The 20997-nt window shown below is 50.0% G+C and overlaps 2 protein-coding genes across 2 annotated transcripts; one reads left to right on the forward strand and one right to left on the reverse strand.

Annotated features, from left to right (window-relative positions):
* Positions 1-244: 244 nt before the first annotated feature.
* LOC115325067 lies at positions 245-868 on the reverse strand (the record flags this gene model as incomplete). Its single annotated transcript, XM_029985766.3, has 1 exon — positions 245-868. A coding segment is annotated over one exon (624 nt), but the record flags the coding sequence as incomplete, so codon positions are not given.
* A 7111-nt stretch (positions 869-7979) lies between these two features.
* LOC115325075 lies at positions 7980-9805 on the forward strand. Its single transcript, XM_040208966.1, has 2 exons — positions 7980-8317; positions 9583-9805. The coding sequence occupies exons 1-2, from the start codon at positions 7980-7982 to the stop codon at positions 9803-9805; spliced, it is 561 nt and encodes a 186-aa protein (XP_040064900.1).
* Positions 9806-20997: the final 11192 nt, after the last annotated feature.

The following is a 20997-nucleotide window of genomic DNA, read 5'->3' on the forward strand; positions in this document are numbered from 1 at the left end:
GGCCCGTCTTTCCGCACAAAAAACATGCCACACCAGACGCTGGACACTCGTTGCGGTTGTGGCCGCGTCGACCACAGAAGTTGCAGGGAACACCGACTCCTTCATCTCCGTGCCTTGAAGGAGGAGGGTAGCGCAGACGCTGGGGTGGGTGGTGTTGTAAAGTCCGGGACACGTGACTGGAAGTGACGCCGGACCGGCCATCTTGCCACCGACTTCGGGAAGGAGCCGGCCATGGACCTCCACCTTAGACGTCCGGCGTTCCAATGGGCACGTGCGCAAAGACGCGCTCAACGGCTGCCGGCGCCGCACCGCTAGCACTGGGAGCTCGCAGGTGGAAGCTTTCTGCGGTGCGCGCAAGTTGCTCGTACTGCAGCGCGAGCTGAACGACACGGGTTAAAGTGGGTACCCCCGTCCCCACACACTCTCGAAGGATGCGGTCTTTCACCCGCTTAGAGTCCAACCCCTCCAAAAAGACCTCAGCAAGCCTCTCTTCCAAAGCGTCTCCATAAGAACAAAAAGACCCTTGGCGTCGCAGAGCGGTCAAGTACTCCGAGGCGGTTTCTCCCGGGCGTTGGACGCGAGCGCGAAGCTTTTGGCGTTCCAGCGCGATACACCCAGAAAACTCAAAGTGCTTCTCGATAGCACTCAAAAAGACTTCAAAAACATCGCCTTCCTCGGAAGCGGGAGTCTCATCGAGCTGAAAAGCTTCAACAATTCTCTGGCCCTCAACCCCAGGCATGAAAAACAAGATCACCTTTTTCCGACTAGGCGCAACACTGTCCAAGCCGGACGCCTCAAGGAACATCAAGAAAGCACGTTTCCACGCGGGGCATGCACGCTCGGGCTTGCCCGGAACTGGCAAGAAGTCGGGCGGTGACGGAACCGGCGCGAGCGCTGACGTGCCGGCAGCTACAGGAGGCTGTGTTCCATTATCCATTATATATATATATATATGTTGTAGAAGGTTGTAGGAAACGGTGCAAAAACAGTGCAAACTCACATCTTACGTTGTCACGAGACGCATGCTGAAGGGAAGCAGCTGTCAGGGCCCATTCTGACTAGCCATGGAACGTGTTCCAAGTGAAACGAAATGGATCGAAGAAGAAAACAAAATCGCGTCGGCTCTCACGGCCAGTGCACCGAGACGCGGAGAGAACTACGGTTAACCACCTCGTCGCCAAAATTTGCAGTAATCTCCTCTACACGGCGGTACGAAAGGAGAGGACGCTAACAGCACTCACATGATGTGGCCGGGTAGGAAGCCGCGGCCCCGCGCGTTCGGGGCTTACGAAGAATGAGACAAAGACATGTTGCCTGCTGGGTGTCCCGTAGTTCTCTGACGTCGCTGACGGACGGCGGCTCTTTTATTAACATATGTCACGTGACATCATAGATGCATAAACACACATAACAACAAGATAAGGCAACCCGATAAACTCACCATCAAAGCATACTAAACAGAACACACGTTGCGCCATCTGGTGGCAAAATCACTTATCACAGATCACTACAGTCGGACCACGAGGAGCCGGGGGTGCCGGGGGCAGCGGAGGGGTCGGCGGGACCAACGAGGAGCGCGCGAGTGACGGCTGCTCAGAAGGAGGAGCAACTCTCCTTCATGTGTGAGCACCCGTCGCTCGCGCGCAACGCCACTGACCTCTCCGCCGCCCTTACGCGGACGACAAGCGGCGTCTTTGGGAGCAGCTCGCTCTGCGCCTGAACGCGCTGGGGCCTCCAACCAAGAGCTACAAGCAATGGAAGGAGCATTGGTCCCGGCGCGTGATGAAGGCGCGGAAGCGAGCTGCACAGCTCAACGAGACCGCAAGCTAATCTTTGTAGTCTGCTGATAGTGCAATGAAATTTATTCAGTCGTTTTCGTTATCAACAGGAGGACCGGGGGCGGGAGCTCCACCATGCGCCCACTAGCGCAGTCCCTGGCCAGGATCCTGACGCTAGTGGGCACAGATTCGGCACTCGGGGCCCCTGGGGTGCGGGTCCCCGGTGAACCGAGCGACCAGCAGGTACGTACTTCAACAATTACCATCATGTTAACAAAGAGTGCAGGGCAGCGGTCACCAATGCGCTGTACCGCGGAATATCAATGAGGGTGCATTTAAGAAACACGTTGACCTTTTGCAAATATTAGGAGCTCTAGCGGAAGACATTGCATCTGTCCACGTAGTGGCGAAATCTAATGTTTGACACCCAAGCAGGGACATGCGTCATTTTTGCCACCTCGCCCCTGGCTGTTGCAATAGATCCCTGTGGTGTCTTGCTTGTAATTTTTGGGAAGATGATGTGCTAGCACTAGACATATATCCCGGTACTCAATGGAAACGTTGTCAAAAAAAGAAAGTGAGAGTGCCTCTGAGGTGGCATTCTCTAAATGTTCTCCTCCGAGTAGAATGCATGCTCGTCAAAATGTTTGGTCAACAAATGGGAAGCACAGACAAGGCTGTGTGTTCTCGAGTTGTTATAAATTCCCCTTCCAGGAGAGGCCAAGCAGCAGCAGGCGCCAGATGGCAGCCGAGCCGGTGGCCTCCACCTCACGAGGTAAGCTCTCTTGCTAGGGCATCTGGGACCTATCATCAGTGGTGCAGGTATGAGCACCATCATCACCCATACTCGGTTTCTTGGCAGGCACAACGACAAGCTGGGGGCCGTGGGTGCGGCCCACCGTGCCTTTCCTAATCCTCGGTGGAGTTGGAGATGGGGAAAAGAGAGGGGGTGGTTAGATTGGAAAGGAGCCAGGTCCTGTTGGGACACGGAGGCTCTAATAGGAGGAGCTATATAGGCAGACCGAAGAAGAAGGGTCAGGGAAAAGAATCCAGTGTGTGGGACAGAGACGACCCGAGGACAGATTTGGCGAGCCCCAAGTGGCCAAGGAGGAACTGATCCCATTCCGTACAAACTGACGACCGTCAAAGCGACCAGGCGAGCCCCCAGGGATCAGCGAAAGAGCTCCAACTTCATGCAAAAACCAACCAGCAAGAGGGTACAGGCAGACAGCAACAGTGAGTGGGCCGAACCGGACAGTGACTGGCACTGCGGTTGCATGCCTTGCGCAGTCTATCACTGTCGTGAGATTGGTGTAGTGTGGCTTTCGTAGCCTGCAGAGTGTGAGAGTTATGTGGACATAAACAGAGATTAATGGCCAAACTTTGGGTGTTGTCTCACTTCAAGGAGTTCCAGCAACTGTGTCTGTGTGCCTCACAACAAGCACAGTACTTGTCGTACTGTGGCTTTCAAGCAGTGGGAGCCACCGTGTGCGTAAGGAATGAATTTAGTATGCTCACCAAGCAGGAACCGGCCGTCGCGTGGCAGCTGCCCTTGCTCGAGTTGGTTTCGGAGCCAGGAAAATTGGCACACGAAGGAGTCGTGCACCGACCCGGGATACCGTGGGTCGATGCACATTATCCGGCAGTCGGCGTCACACACCTGAAAGTGAGAGAGATATTGACATGTAATTACCTGAATCCCCAAGTAGTAGATTGTACTTATGATTCACAAAGCAGTCGCAATTTCAGAACCTTTTAAGTTATTTTGTCTGATATATGCATGTCAACACACCTTCCTGGATGCAAGGTGCAACTAACTACCTTAAAACGAGAGTAATGTTTTTTTTTTTTTAAGGAAGCTTTAGCAGTAAAGTATTATTTTTGGGTGAAGCGTCTCACGGCTCACATGCTACGTAGAGCACACGCTCGCGCAGTCGTGAAACCCCACAGCCCGCAGTCATAAAACGGCATGCTTGAACCGTATCGGCAATACGTATTTTTTTTCTATCGATTTGGGGCGCGTTTTGACAACGTAACATGAGTGTACTTACCACCATCACGTTGAGGGTGTAGAAGTACTTGCGGCACCAGTACGCCGCCTTCGTGACGGTGGGGTCGTTCTTGGACGGGCCGACGATGGAGACCATGGTCCCGTCCACGCAACCGATGACGCCGGGTATCCTGCCAAGCAGCCTGAAGCCCTTCTCCGCGTCGAACCTCTCGCTCGGCGTCTCGGGGAAGTGGATCCAGCCACGCTGGACCCCGAGACGACGCACGATAGCGACGGACACGGCGCAAACCGCAACGCTGACTGTCTTTTGGTCCCGCGCTACGTGTTCGTCGCTCGCCACCATGCCTTGGAAGCTCCCCGTGCCGTAGAAGCGCAGTGCACCCAACAGTTGAAGCTCCACAGTCATGACCGTCCACGAGGTACACACTCTCCTCACCTCCGGTTCCTCGCGAAGTTCGTCGCACAACCACCGCACCACGATCTTGGGCAGGTGGTATGGCTTCCGAAAGATCTCCTCCTGGAGCTCGAATGCATCGCGGTGTTCCCGATACAGCCTTTCCGGCGAAAAAAAAAGCTCTATTAAAGAAAAAGTCGAATTGACGAGACGGCGAAGCCTCGCCGCCGAAAAGATGCTGCTAATGACACCTAGTTCCGAGCAAGTACCTTTTGAAACGTACTCGGTACAAAACGAAACGTCATTTTGTTGTCACGTCCGGTAGCCGACTCCGCCCAGTCTTGCCGACTCCGCCCACATTTTTCTAGGGAAATTACGTCACTTTTGCTTCGAACCAATCAGACGTGATGACGTCACTTCCGTGTAGTAAAAAAAGGTACATGTACAATGTCGAACCTAGCTATCCTGAGCTGCTATTCTGGTCACAAACGGGTACCTTTCGAGTTTTGACGTATCGAGAAAGAAGGGTGGAGCCTCAAACTAGAACGATTCTTGTTTGAGGCTCCGCCCCAACGTTCGGGTTCACGCACGTGGTCAGCTAGAGTCTGACGATCCCCCTACGTCGCGATGACGTGTCCACCCAGTTGGGGCGAAGAAATCCCCGGATTTCCCCCTGTTCTTTTTGTTATCTTCTTCCTTTCCTCCGAGAGTTAGAATGAGTGAATAACAGAAAAAAGGCTACCGGAAGGTAGCCTTTTTTCTGTTATTCGCTCATTCTAACGCTAAACGTTCTAACGTTTAGCGTTAGAATACGTAATGGAAGGGCGGGATACATCAGGAACATTTTAGTGGCTGTTTTCGGTGCCCTTGAGGTTCTCCAGTAGCTTGCTGTACGGCTTGTGCCGCATTCCTGCCGGCTGGCGGTCTTGGACTTCTTCGAAGGGAGCGCTCGTCGGAAGAGGAACTTTTGGTCGGGCGGGAGGTTGAAGTTCCTTCTGATTAATCAGATGGTCTCGACGTCTCAGAGGCCGGTGGGATAAGTGTGGGTTCTGCGTCCGCCTCGTCATGCTCATCGTCGCACTCTGTAACTGGTGCCACTAAATAAGCTACGCTTCAGAGTAACGACACTTGGCCATATTGTGTCTTAGAATCATGGTTGCCAGTTATCTGAAGCTTCATCTGAAATCACAGTAAACGCTTTTCCGCTATCCACAAATGTTCAAACAGTTCGCGACAGAGCAAAACAATATTACATGAGCTTCCTAACACCGAATCTAATGCTGAGTAAGTCGCACTTTTGAATCATGACGATCGGCAGTTGCGTCTGCTCTGCATACGAACCAAAATGGCGGCGCACACAACAATGTCAGGGAGCGGAGTGCCGATACTCTAAGCGCAGCTCATTTAGTGGCTCTCTCGGTAACCACTTCGCCGACAATCGTTGACTCTGGTGATGAGGATGACGCGCCGTCCTCGTCAGGCAGTGGTGGCTCTGAGAGACCCCCAGGGTCATCGTTATATTCGTTGATGGCAGGTGCTGCTCTTGAGTGCTCCTGTTCCACGAACTTTTCGGTCGTTGATGCGAGTTGTGTGTGCCCCGAGGCGTCGAGTACCTCCGTGACATCCATAAGCAGCTAGCTTTGTTCTTCAGTTTCTTGGGTTCTTGATCCAAGGAGTTTACTTGTCTCCACTGTGACACACGTATCAATCGTGTTCCCGTACCTTTCACATTTAGTGGAGCGGGGGGTCTTGCACAGTCTAAAAAAAAAAATGAAGGAAAAAAGTAGCAACGGCGCGTCTTCCTCCCTTCTACTGACGCGCCCCCAAGCGGACACGAGAAAAGGGGAGGAACGAAGCGTTTTTCTCCTTCTTCAGGCGGACGGTAGAAAGCTATCGCCCTCCCGACTCATCTTCTTTCGGTTTCGCTTTTCGAGCAGGTCGCGCACGTTGTTTAATAAATGCTGTTGAGTTGATTGAGCTTCACCGGCAGCGAAGGCCGCCTGTAATTCCGTCTTCTAGTCTAAACGTGCAGAACATTTCGGTTGCATTCACGTTTTTAGCGCTAATTTTAACAAACGAGCAAACGAAGTCGCTAGAAACAGCGAAGTTCCGGAGCAGTGCCAGCAGCGCAATGTACACTGGGGGATGGCCGTCTCCGGATTGCGGGACTCGCGCGGCACGGAACTACAGTAGCAAAACCGGCGAAACCACGCGGAACTTTGTCGACGTTTTCGACGTTATGGAAACCGCAGGAACTGCGTCCAAGACAGGCAGGTTTCGCTGCCGGCTGCCTGGGTGCCTTCTGTGCTGAGTTCGGTTCTGTTTTCCGATGCCGAGTGCAACCGGCGTTCAACGTGGTTGTGTGTTTGTGCCTGTCAGAAACATAGCTGCAACATCGTGATGGCAGTGTTGTAGGTTAAGAACAAAAGACTAAATTATCGCCGATGTGACCGTGTGTTCGCGTATCAGTGGTGTAACAAGAAGATGAGATGGTAAACTGTCGGGCATTGATGCCGCTGGTCGGGCCGTGATCGGAGGGGGCGGGGTGTCGCAGGTTGACATTCCGCTTTACATTAAAAAGTTTAATACCACTTGAGGGATTACGTGCAATCGATCAACGTGCCTATAGTCATGTTGGAACACTGGTCCGAACAGTGTAAGCTCCTATCGTACAGTGACCAATTTGACTGTCGGAATTGTCTCGTCCCCGATAAAGCCCCTTGATAAAAGCGTTTTTTTACAAGTACCGCCAACCATTGTTGTGGAAGCGCGCGAGACACGTGCCATGAGCGGGTGCTCCGCCGCCATTCGCTTCAAAGGCCCGCTCATTTCGGTGCTGCGCCGCCATTTGCTTCCAAGGGCCACTCGAGACATGGGCCTCGTGCACTCGCGCATTTGAAGCTACTTGCAAGACAAACGCAAACACATCGAGGGGCTTTAGTCCCCGATAGCGATTGCGCTATGGGGAAAGGACAGCAGTACGAAATCGTGACGAAAAAACGTATATTTACAGTTTAGAATTTTTGAATTAAAAAAACAATAGTAGCTAAATCGAAAAAGAAGCTACCCTTTATTTTGCTGTTTAAATATGCTACGGTTCCTGGAGAGACTGCCCTCCACGTGGCGCACTGGGATGAGCGCTAGAAGTTTTCGGGATCGCCACGGCGTAGCTCCGTACACTTAACACCTGCCGCAAGTCGCGGCTTTGACTGCATTCAAGTTGATCGAAAAGCAGTTTCTCAGCCCATGAAGCATCACTTCCAGCTGAGGGAATATCCGCTATACAGAGATTAATTCAAGACGGCAATGGCAGCTTTGCGCGAACAGCACAAGTAGAAAAACAAACATTACAAGTACAGGCTACGACGTGCCGTGCGGGGAAACAAACTTATGGCTTCGAACCGCATTGGAGCAGCTTAATTTATTGGCTTTCACATAACTACGTCATGATCGAGCGTTTTCTTTTTAATAAGAGATTCATCCCCTGAGCCATTAAAAATACTCTTAGAGGTATGACATTGCTAGAAAAAAAATCAACATGCTGGGAATATTTTCTATTGCTTATTCAGTCACCGAGAAATTCCGTCCGTTCAAAACGACCAGTATAAAAGACGGAAACGCAGATCTTGGGTGTAGTGTTCGGGGTAGTGTGGTGTTCAGTTATATTGATAATTGTGTGTGCCGTGTATGTGCTCAATGTATGTTCACCTGATGCTTCTAATAAACGTATAGTAGAGGATCCCCAAGCCCAATTCGCGATTTTCACGAACTAAAGGGGGCGCCACCGTCGTTCAACATGGCGGATGAGAGTAGGTCGTATTCCTCGTTGAGTATGAAAACAATCTTAGACTTCTTGGATTGCACGGTCGAATCACGTTGCTACGTGGAAGCAGAACGTTTATTAGATGCCAAACACCTTGTTCTCGTCGGGGCCAAGCAGCGCAAGGGCAGCGATCTGAAAATTGTGAGCCTTTGCCAGCAAACATCGGGACTCCAAGCCCACCCGCACGTAATCTCGACGCAGTTTGCGAACGTACGCGGCGACATTCAGATAGTCGAGAGCGAGTGTACCTGTAAGGCAGGGAAATCGGAGAAGTGCAAGCACTCGTCCGCTACGCTAATCCACTGCTACAGGTGAGTGGCCAGAACCTGGCACACTTTGTCGCGCGGTCTACAGCAAGAGTGCCGCTTGTCAGTTTGTAACAGTTATGACTTTTCATGTTCCTTTTTCCTTGCGTATCAATAAATAAAACATGGTGCAACTCATTTAGACCTGCCGTTTGCTGAATTCTTTAAGCTGTATTTGTGTGCAGCGCTGAAACTAAATTATAAGTGCGCATAAACGGTTTCCGTAATTCGCAGGCGAGCGATAAGACAAGCGACGGTGATTTCTCACCGTCGCCCGTTGCGTCACTCGGTTTTTGGATTTCTAGAAAACGTCGTCATCGCCTTGGTCACTCGCATGTAAGCGATTTGGCGAGCGACGAGTTAAGCGACGGCGACCCGCTTCGCTGTCCCACGGTAACTCGCGCGACGAAGAAAACCGCATGAAAGCGACGGGAGCAACCGACCAAGGCGATGAGCGACGCGACGAACGGCAGTGAGAGGTCCCCGTCGCTCGTCGCTGACTCTCGTCGCTGTCGCCGTCACTCGTCTCATCGCTTGCAAAATCGTTCGGCCCTCGCTTTCAAGCGGTTTGCCTCGTCGCGCGACTGACCGAGCCCCGCCAAATTGCTTAGATGCGGTTAATTAGTCGCGCTCCCACAACGGTGCCTTTGTTTAAGCTATTATTATCTGATACTATAGTGTAATGTTAAATAGTTACCACTAAAAAGTGTGGCAACTGAGAGAGAAAAAATGTCAGTGTCAAACGCTTCTGAGGCGTTTTACCCGTAGACAAGTCGGCCTGTACCAAAAGCACGGGGCGTCTCAGCTGGCATGCTCGCCAAAAAGTAGGCCGTTCTTTTGTTGCACACACATCAAACGCTCATTCACAGAGTAGCATTTGACTAGACTTGGCTGCGTTGAGGGAAATTATGTAGGGTTACGAAGGCGAGTCAACGGGACACCCGTGCCTCATATGAAGCGTGGCAACCAATTCTGGGGTAGATTGGCAGGCAGCATACCAAGTAAGCATGTCCTGGTGATTTGCGTCCTTAACTCGTCGTGCCCTAGTCAAACACAACTGTGTAAATGGACCTTTAACACTCCATTCGTACACAAAGAAATCTTTTTATACCAATTCTCATGACAAGAAAACCTAGAAGGAAACTCAAAGAACAACTTAGTTATGTGACTCATCCTGTGAAATGCCTGCTTTCCTTTCATTAAACTATTTTGAGCGCTAGCATGCAGCTCCATTACCCCTTCATCAAAAGATACCAACATTGTACTTCCAGGGCCAGCCTTGCATCACTGGATGTTCTGAGCTGCACCGATATTGAGTGTGAATGGTCCGCCAAGAAGAAAGGTGTGCAGCATATGTATGAGGCGGTGGCACTGTCGAAGTTTTGCCATGTGAGCATGGAACCCCCAGTCGTGGTAACTGCTCATGAGCAGGGCGTCATGGCAGAGCTGCTGCTACAGGCAGCACCACAATCGGCAATTGCACAACAGAGGTGAGACAATTCCTTGATCTGAAGAGCTTGCATGAACAAAGGTGCATTACCCTTTCTGTAATTCTTTCTGTCTTTCTGTAATTGGGGTGATCAAGCAATCGAGACGTTTGCTCTCCCAACCTATCTGGCAAACCAATTGTTGGATGGCAACGGATATCAGCAGACAAAACATGTTTTTCTCCTCGGCTACCTGGACACGAGAGCAGAAATGTGTCAGATCGCAGTCCACTAAGCGGAGTCATCAGATCAGCCCTGCATTCAAACAGTGTTGAACCTCAAATAGCTTTAGCTTGTATTGGCCCCCAAGGAGGAGGCTAAACTGAGTGTAACTCGTTCTCCACCTTTAAAGGGAAGATCCACATAGTAAATACGCACATGGCCCCATGACTAAACAATTGACCTAAACGTAAGCACACGAGTCTTGTACATCAAACGTTTAAGAAATGCTGTGTTCGAGCTAATTCGTATCCTCAATTAGGTACACAATTTAGCTTCTGTAGACCACAAGTACCTCGTCGTCATCAAGAACAGAAAATACCTCAAGCTCTTTGTTACTGTGCAGAATAAGCATTGCACATAAACTTTGAGAAATACCACCGTAAGCAGAGGTAGGCAGAGTGAGTCTGCTGATGCATGAATACTGAACTAACCTCAGATCCGGTGCAAGGTGCCCCAGAACTGGGGCTGAACTTGTGCATCACTGGGATGAATCGAACACGCCAGTCGAGCGGCCATGCAACTTCCAGTGGAATTGGATGCACTGGTTTCCGTAGTGCGTGATCTAGTTCAGTCAGTTCAGGCGAATCAAGTCGATACATTATTTCATATCTGTCTATCTCTGTTTGTTGTTTTTCAAAAATTCTTCTGTTTCCTTTAGGAAACGAAAACAAAAACCAAGGGCCCCGAACTCTGCTCTGGATGTCACACCTTGTAAGCGATTTTTCATGTATTCGTACAATGCAACAGTGTTCCCTGCATTCTCCGAGTACTTTCTGGCAAACGGTACTTGCTAATGCCAGAGGAGCATCAGTCTTCTGAAGTGTGAGTGTACCTTCCATGGGCTCTTGCAGACATGTTCTGGTGTTCGTGTACGTGTTCCCACACTCGTGTGTTTAGATTCACGCACCCAGCGTGACAACCCAGATGCTGCGCCTTGGGGTGCACCAAGCAGTTCTCCGTTATGCGCAGCAAAAGTAAGGGCGGACTGGTTTCGGACGCTGGGACCCAGCGTCTGAAACCTGACGCCGTTTACGCCGTTTCCTCGAGCATTGTCCGCCAAAACCGGAGTAAAGGCTGACACTTCGAGCTGGAAGCAGTCTCCTCGGCTGCCGGAATTCTATTTCAGTATTCCGCTCATACTAGCTAGCCCCACCTGATTTTTCCGGCTTTAGCCTACGCGGCGATCTCACACAGAATGTGTGATGTATATCCACAACGCATGACGCTGTTCGAGCTCTCGAGCGTCCAGTTCGACATCAACCCCCTTCAGGGTCCGTGGGAAAGTGCACATTCCCGATTCGCAGGACTGAACTGAACTTTACCCAGAACACCTGACCGGGGTACAAGGGATAATCTCGTCATCAGAACCTCTCCACACACGCCACCTAATGGACGCAAGAAGCCTGATCATGTAATCGAAGTTATTCTAGTTATCTAAACATTATTTCATTTTCTTCACAAACCAATGTTGCATTACTAATTAATAAAACGTCAGCACCCGACCATTGCTGACATGGTGCAGTCAACAGGACTTGCAGAATTAAACGAAACTGGTGTCGATGCCCTGATCATGGACTCCAACAACGGAAAGAATGTTACCAATCAGGATACGATAGGTCAGAAAATACAAGACATCACAATTTAACTCCAGCAGTTAATTCTGGCCTTAAACAATGCATTTCCTACACGGCAACCTGAAAACTGCATGAACGTGACGAACGGAAATGAACCAGAATGACAAGTAACTTCTACGAATGCTTCTACACTGGGCGCGACAACACAGGTGAGCTGGAATGCAACAACAGTCGATTTGCTGTCAATCACCGTCCCGATTCCCAACGCAACAAACTGGCCGAGATCCTACGACAGTCCCCAGGACCTCTCCACGTCCACTCCACGAGCGACACTTCGCACGCGATTCCTACATTCGAAGGGGAGTCATGAAAACGTCGCTGAGTGGCTCCGAGAGATTGAACGGGTGGCTTTCTTCGCAAATTGGACACAATGCCTCGCCCTGCTCAATGCTGTCACCCGACTTCACGATGCTGCACGAGACTCGCACAGGTCCTATGGTTCCCCGATCGACGACTGGAAAGTGTAGAAGGAAGCCATCAAGAAACGCTTCTAACAAAAAATAGGACTTCAAGAATTTCTGGGGTACCAGCAACATCGACAGCTTCGCTGCAACAAGAGAATTGTGCAGTACATTACGCGAAAAATGACATGCTCGAGTGAGCTTTTTGTGAGCTAGGAGCCAGCGAACGGATCTCCCTGGTCTTAATCGGAATCACCGAAGAGAAGTGGGTTAATCCCCTGGCAGCCCGAGGCTGTAAGTCAGTCCTCAAGCTTATTGATTGCTCGACGACTCTCGACCATCCAGAGAAAAGACGCAACCATGCAAACAAGGTACGCACTAACCTACAACATCAGCACAGCAAACAAGCACTCCGACGAACACCCCATCACCGAGTCCCTCCAAACGCACAAGGCGGAGCAAGTGTTTTAATTGCGACCAGCTCAGTCACCTCTCCAGAAACTATCCAGGACCGAAAACTACAGCGATCATCCGTGCAGAGGAGAAACGTATGCAAAAGGGCACAAGTTCAAGTGAGAATAATATCCACTGCTTGTTACGCACAAAAGGAGGTTCCCTCCTTATCGTCACCGCTTTCACGGAGAGGAATCGTCCTCTAAAGGCGTGCATCGACACTGCGGCCAACCTATCGGAACATCGACCCCAGGGCACTACCCGAGGACAAATGCGTGTCGCTATGATCCCCAGAAAAATCTTTCAACGTTTCGGACAAGGTGATGCCTGAAGATCAGCGTCAAATCAACGACAGTCAATTTACCGGAAATACTCATTCTTCCGCCCCCCATATCAATTGGCCTACTTCTCGGATCGGATTGGCGCCAACTTGCTAACGTAGAAGTCATGTTTCGGGTTTCGAACAGCATAACCATTGGTCAACTACCCCAATGGCACAATTTGCCCGCAGTGTTTCCGAAAGCAACAATCTCCGGAGAAGCACTATTATCAACCTTTCACGAGGAGCTGCCTGAAGCCAAATGTCTGGCCATGTTAGTGAAATCGGAGCCAGCATGAAACGACATCAAACAGTCCCAATGCAGCGAATCCACGCAGTTGTGGACAGCATTACCCAAGACGTTTCAACGGAAGAACGCCAAAAGCTCTTCGCAATACTCACAAAACACCACGCCGCGTTCACGACAAAGGAGAAACAACTGGGCTCTGCCCACACGTCGAGCATTCCATCGAGCTACATGACGAAATCCCCGTGGCGCCGCAGCCCAATCGATGTTTCCCAGCTGACTGGGAATTCATCAAAAGACAGGGCGAAGATTACTGGAACGTGGAATTGTTCGCAAAAGCAGAAGCGAGTATGCTCCACCGACGCTTGTGGTCATCCAGCTCAATCATTCCTCGACTCCCAGACAGATGGTTCACGACTACTGCTTATTGAATGCCAAGACAGTCAACCCACTGTATCCAAGCCTCGAATGGACGATGCACCCAACAGTGTAATGAGAGACGGCTCACGCTACTTCACTGTTATGGACGTCAAGACCGCTATCCTAACCATCCGAGCGAAACCTGAAGATGTCCACAAAACATCCTTTGTCACTCCAGATGGAAAGTATCAGCATCTCCGCATTGCCTTTGTTCTGTAAAGCACCCTAAACCATGCAAATGATTGTGCGAAGGACTTTCCCGAACGGCAACACGCATGGTTGACATTGGTCAAGGTGCGACAACCGTAGTTGAGGCTCTCAAAATTTTGGACGAAGCCCTACGATGCGTCTTTGTTAACGGACTCCGCATGGACATCATGGAGTGCCAGTTTATCCGAACAAGCTTTCAATTTCTTGGGAATTTGATCATTGTAGAAGGAAAAATACCCGACCCTCAGCGCGGCACTTCGGTTAACAAGTTCCAGCTGGAGAAAGATGCAAAACACCTTCACTCGTTCCTACAATTCCCTAATCACTTTCGAAAGTTCTCCCGGGCTTCGCAAAACAATCATTGCCGTTGTGTAACCTACTGCTGAATGACACGCATTTTGAGTGGTCCGACTAACATAAAAGGAGACTATTTGAAGCATCGTTTGAAAAATCCGCCAGTCCTGGCCACCTTTCGCAGTGAGTGCCCCATCCCAGTTTACACAAACGTGAAACAAACAGGCTTTGGAGCGATCCTAATGCAGATACTTGACTCGTGTGACAAGATAATTGAATACGCAAGCGGATCGTTGAACGCATACGACAGCACCCTGCACATCAACCTTCTGAAGTGCATTGGACATTGGACAATCACTGAAAAGTTTGCACTATACTTGCGCAGAGGACCACGATTCACTGTCATTACGGACAGCATGTGCCTCACATACCTCGTGAAGAACAGCCTGACTGAGTGAAGATTTGCACAATGGATCCTTAATCTCTCGGACTATGAGTTTGAAATTGTACACCGATTGAGTAAAGCAAACAAAGCGGGCGTCCGATGCCCCCACGGGCGACAAAGAAAGTTGTGCAGCAGTCATCAACATCGAGGACGACACCGCAGGTCAGCAACAGTCAAGGAACCTATGGCCTACCTTGCAGATTACGTGTATGCGCGATTTGAAGACAAATCAGTTTTAAACCGGGGTGTGTTAGCTAGCCCTGCTTGTTTTGTCCAGGCGGTGATCTTACACAGGATGTGTAACGTATATCCACAACGGATGATGCTTTTCAAGCCCTGAGTATCAAGTTCGACTTCAACCCCCTTCACGGTTCGTCGTAAAATGCACGTTTGTGATTCGCAGGAATGAGCTGAACCTTGCCCAGAGCACCCACCCCGGCAACAAAAGATTGTCTCGTCATCAGATTGATTCGACACACGCCACATAACAGTCGCAAAACGCCTAATCATCTAATCGAAGTTAATCTAGTTAAATAAACATTATTTCATTTTCTTTGCGAATCAATGTCGCATTACTAATTAACGAAACGTCGGCACCCGACCATTGCTGACACCCATAAAGCCTAGCTTGCCAAGCCCTTGATGGTTCCAGTGAGGCATGTTACAAGCTCAAGCCTGAGATTGTGATTCATTTCCCCTAAGCGGTGCACAGAGAAGCAAGGGGTGACCTCACGAACAGTGGCCTGCTTGGAGTCTTAGCTTGCCCTGACCCACAGCTGCCATGTCCTCAGCGATGCAAACCCACAACTGAATTTGGCCAGCGGATTTTAGTAGACGACACTGGAACAGATGGTGTTGGTCCTTGCTGGCTTCAGACTCTGTATTGATGTGCACACCCATTCAGCTGATGCTTTAATAAGGAGTTTTACAGTAACATATGCAATTTAAGCGCACGCTAGTGCTAAATTTTGCACTTGTGCTAGCGCACGCGGCGCATGTGAGTTCAAGAATAGCGTTTCTCTGCCGTGACGCAAAAGCCCAAGCCTCTCGCGCTTGCAACGCCACCAAGATACAGTCACCATTTTTATTTCACACACGAAATGCTGGAATTTGAATAAAAAACAAGTTTATTTGGTCCACAGTAACATTTTATATTTGTTTAAACGGGAGAATGCGACGCGAGCGGTCGACCGGTCGTGTCCGCATGCGTCGCCTCGGCAAGAGAGGTTTCGTGTACTGAGTTTCGCCGATAAATGTACGCGCATCGCAAGCATCAAGTTCCCGGTGATCGTTGCCCACCTTACTGGGTTTTCCAAACCGAGTACAATGTCGTCCCGTATTGAAAATCGCAGTCACGAGGATGCCACCGACGTCGCGCCTTCACGACGCTGCCAAAGCGGCTGCAGCCATGGTCCTGGGAGCCGCCATTTTTTAACTGTGCTCGTCTTGGCCTCAGCCAACTTCTCATCCCGAATCCTCCTTTTAGGAGCGCAAAGACTTTGCGTACGCACGCAATATCTAAGAAATAGCACTCGCAAAGCGCAAAACATGGTTAGCGTTCGGCGTAGTGGCGACGACGCTATGCTTTGTGTGTGCAAAGCTATAGCATGCGCTATTCCAAAAGTCCCTATTGTCACGGTGACTGTGACCATTGCAGTCCAACTTTATTGTGCGGAAGGACACAATGGTGAGGCGAGATCAGGTGCAATGCTCAAGTTCTTTCGCAATGCACTTCATTCGGCAGAATATGCACGAAGAGTTCAGAGTAAGGTCTTAACGCTAAGGGCTGGGTTCCCCCAGCACCTTACATTAAAAGTATCTTTTTTGCCCCATAACATTGGGCTAACCTACTATTGTGCCCTACTTTTGAAATGAAAGATTGCCTAATCTGATTGCATTTCTTTTGACTTACGCCAGCCCAATTTATCATTCAGGACATTGTCAACTAAACCCTGTTGGTTTGATCTTTTCTGCAGTGTCGGCTGCCCCTGTGCCACTTATGACTTTCCTGCATCACGAAGTCACTTCACTGGATGGCAAGAGCTTTGGAGAAGTCGTGCTACGGCTCTGCACGGTCTACGGAACAGATTTGGCAGTCAGTCAGGTTGAGGCAGCCACAAGGAGCCAGGCGACTTCACCTGCTTGGCATAGATACAGGAAGGGGTTGGTGACAGCCAGCATAAGTCACACATGCTTCACGAAAGCAAGGACGATTTTGCGAGCAAAGGCTAATGTGAATGTGGCACCGCTGCTCAGCTTAATTTTGCGGTCGAACCCGGTTTTTACACCAGCGATGAGGGCAGGTGTAGAAAAGGAAGGTCCTGCAAAGGAGTTATACATCGAGAAGTTGAGGGCTGCAGGACATGAGGCCTTAATCGAGGAGGTTGGCCTGCTCCTTCTGAAGGACTTTCCACTTGTAGGGTGTTCGCCAGACGATATTGTTTCATTTAGTTGCCACTGCTGCAAGGGCACCCTACTGAAAAAAACCTGTACAAATGTATACCGGCCTATACCGGTTCACACCGGAGTCCTGTATTCTCATATCGGTAACCCGTAGCTCTGTACCGCCGACCTGTAACCACGTACTGGCGATGCCGATACGCCGTACCGGCTGCCCATACCATGTACAGGCGGCCGGTAAACGGTACGGGCACAGCCGGTAGGCCACACCGGTAACCGGTAACCACGTACCGGCGAAGCCGATACGCCGTACCGGTTGCCCATATCATATACAGGCGGCGAGTGAACACGTACAGGCGAAGCCGGTACGCCACACTGGTGGGCCGTAATAACGTTTCCGTGACCAGTAATCGATGCGCGGCTAACAGCAACCACGTATCGGAGCGACCGGTAACGCCTTACCGGCGCCGGCACTTAAACCGGCGTTCGGTAACCTTGTACAGCCTCTACCGGTATACACAATAGACCGATCTCACTAAGCGTTGGGCGCATGCGTAAAGCCGCCATAACTTTAGTTCACAGGAGGCAGACGGCCGTGCACGCGAGGGCTCGTGCCTTCTCGTGCTCTGCACGCGAAGAGCTCCAGCGAGGTTGTCGCACGTGCCCAAAGATTAAAGTTCCCTCGCTGCATTGCGGCAGCGGTGGCGTAGTCAAACTGGCCGGTGAGATCGGTCTATTTAACGCGACCAGAAATTATCAGACCTCGACGGGAACGCGCTCACCGCGGAACTAAACTGTGGTATTTTTTTTCAATAAAGAATTTTAATCAGAAAATCACATATTAGGTCATTTCAATTTAGCAGTTTCAGCTATCAAACTCAACCATTTTATGACATGCATATTTAAAGTAAAAGAATGAGAAAACCAAATCCATGGGAAGCGAGGCCGAGATAAACGAGAGTTTGCTTCATAGCTTTGAGTCCTGTACCGCGGTAGTTTCGGTTTCGGTTTATTGACGTCGAATTGGATTGGATTTCGTAGCTGCAAGCCAGAGTGCAGAAAAACAACCAGCGACGGACAAACAATGTTTTTCTTAACAATAAATAAACTTAACATGGTAACTTTCTATGCTTTTAAATGTTCTAAAACTATTTTGAGTTAAAATAGTACTAATATAAACTAAGGCAGATTATTTCTTTAATCCAATCCAATCCTCACGTACCAGCGCCGCTGGCCAGCCGGCCAGTGCCAGCCAGTGCTCTGAACCAAAGCCGCATTGACGATAGGGCTATTTCGATCGGTGTGTATCGGTGTCGATATGTACTAAGCGTACGTGATTTATATTGATGGTGCGAAGGCAATAGTCAGCGTGAACCGTATCAAGAAGTCCAAACCGGCGAGCGTTGGCGACTTCGACCCCGACGTGCCGAAAAACGTCTACTGGGAAGCTGTTGGAGCGTGCGTCGGGGAATGGTAAAGGCTAGCCCACATAGCGCGTTTTTCAGTGCGTCTAGACGCGCGTCTCGGCTTGGCGCGCGCGCTAAGCAGGACGCCTGCGCCCAGTCAAACCACACGCAGCGCTACCGTGCAGCGCTTCGCGTCTGCGTTTCCGAAGCGTCTGCCCAACGTAGCCAGACGCGTTTAAGAAACAAAAGCAAATATTAAATAGAAATCGCGCGGTAAATGATGGCTACATTCCGTAATATTTAATTTTAGTAATAGTAAGCACTCATTTTTATTACAGCAATCGCGATGAAGCTCAATTTCACTAATTTTCATCCTTTTTAGTGCGTACGCCTCATCCACGTTTCGATACGCCATTGGCATCACCTTCGCCCACGCCAAAACATTTACAGCTGGCCACTGGCCGCTACAGAGGTTACGTTGTTGCGGTTGTTGCCGGTAGTATTAATTTTGTACCTTTGTCTCTCGGTGTCCTTGTATTCTTTACATTTGGCCTGCCAGAGTGCAGGACGCTTTTGTACTTTGCTAGGTCCTCTCTGTACCGCTGAAGCAGCGTCAGCCTCTCCCGCGGAGCAGAGAGGATTCCCTGGACTTGTGTAAAAGGTATGATAAACTGATATGCGCGGGGGGAAGGACGTAACTACCCTTGTTCGCCCTGCTGCTAGCGTTGGCGGGGTCTAAAAGCCGTTTTTATTTAAGGCCGCGAGCGTGCAAATTTTGTAAACTCCGCGCGCGCGGGTGTGCGTGTGTGCGTGCGCGCGTACGCTCTGCCTTGGAATGGCACAGGGCTGCTACCCGTTTTTGTGTGTGTGTGTATCTTTCTGTTTTGAGTGTTTTTTATTTATTTTCCTTTCCCGTATCCCTTTCCCTACTTGGCGGCGGGCTAGCAGGCCCACCTGCGTAAGGGTCGCAACCTTTTTGCCTAGCCTCGCACGCTGCCAAGTGGGTATCGCAATATGTGCAAATAAAAAGTATTATTATTATTATCGCCTTTGTCGCGAGGTCCGTGGCGAAAACTACAGTCCTACAGTGGCGAAAACAGTGGAGAAAATTCAAACGCTCCTTGCAACTAGTGAACACGGCGGTTCATTGGTTGTTGCCTTCTGGACGCAGCGCGAGACGCGACGCGTGAACGCAAAATATCTGGCTCCTCCAGATACGCCGGAATGCGCCAAAAAACGCTGCGTTTCGTCCCGGCGCCGGAAGTGACGTCAAAGCGCAGACGCAGACGCGACGCAGACGCGGAGAAAAGCGCACCATGTGGGCTAGCCTTAAGTTGTTTTCTACGCATCAGGGTCTCGAAGCACAACGTATACTGCAAACCGTTAATAGGGAGTCTTTGTAGATCGTTTTCGCTGTCCCGCAACGCCCTCCGCAACTCGCTATATACCCGGAACTCTACAGTCAAGGCTATCGGCGGGCAGGCGCATCTTTGTTGTGGAGGGGGAAACGCGGTTTACGAACACTCCCTAATGTTCGCCAGCCCCCGATTTTTTTCAAATTCCACGCGTCCAAAAATTAGCGAAATTTAAGGACACGTAGAAAGCGGAAATTTCGTGGGCCCCCGTTCCGGCGTCCCCCGTTCGGGCGTCTAAAATTCGCGAAATGTGGTGGGCACGAATATGTCCTTGCGCCCGATTCGGTCCTTGCGCCCGATTTGTGAAGAACTGGGCGGCAAGAGCAAAGGGTTTTACGTTGTTTAACTACAGGGCGCTCCAGATGGTAGCCACGACACTCAAAATAAATCGCAACAAATCGGCTTTGTAAGCTCGACAAATTTACTACATAAGTTCGACTAGGGGGTGCATTTAATGTGTAAAAATATCGAAAAAAATAATTTTTGAAACAAAGGTTATAGCGCAGGCTAGCTGGTGAACGGTCATATTTATAAACCCCGATACAGAAGGGAACGGGAGACGAACACAACGACTTTGAGATGTAATTCAGTGTGCATGTTTCGTTTTACAGAGACACGAGCTGAGCTGGTTGCTGCTTTGGAAAAGAAGCGCGTGGCCATCCCTATGGTATTGAACTCAAGGTTCGAGGTTTATGTGTGCCTTTAGGCTGTTTTTCTTACCTCATCTTCAACTCTGTTCAGAAGGAGGGGGTTCGTCTTTTGTTCCCCTTTTTCAAATCAGCAGCATACTTCACTTCCGTTACCAGTGGGCAGTAATTGTGGGTAAAATTGAACGGTTAGGCTAAGAATATCTTGCATTTTGTTCGCTTCATGAGTAATTGTGTCCATTCATTGTGGATGGTCAGGACTATTTGTACAGACACTTTTTAAATTGCTTGCTATTCTGGTACACAGATCCGGTGGGTAGATACGCTTTATGAAAGTGGGCCACAAGCCGTAATTTAACACACAAAGTGCCGCAGCTTGGCCACTCCTGGTCTCAACTGTGCTGTAGCCGCAGTTGTCCCTCTTAAATTTCAAGAGACACTCTCCTGCTTGTTTCTCGACCGCATTGAATCTGAATTCGACACTCTTCAGTCTTACGAGATGTGCTCAGCTGCTCTAAGTCAACTCAAAATCTCGCTGTACACGAAGTTACATCTCTTCTCCACTATCGCAAGACGTCCTCATTTGTTTGGCATCCTGCTTGCGTTGCAACCGAAGTTTCCTCTCTTTAATCTTTTCATCCGCTTCAATGGTCCTCTTGTCGCTACTTGCCTCTCCAGCTTTCAAT

This window comes from Ixodes scapularis, unplaced genomic scaffold, assembly GCF_016920785.2.
Source record: "Ixodes scapularis isolate PalLabHiFi unplaced genomic scaffold, ASM1692078v2 PGA_scaffold2__306_contigs__length_199485367, whole genome shotgun sequence".
Lineage (NCBI taxonomy): Eukaryota > Metazoa > Arthropoda > Arachnida > Ixodida > Ixodidae > Ixodes > Ixodes scapularis.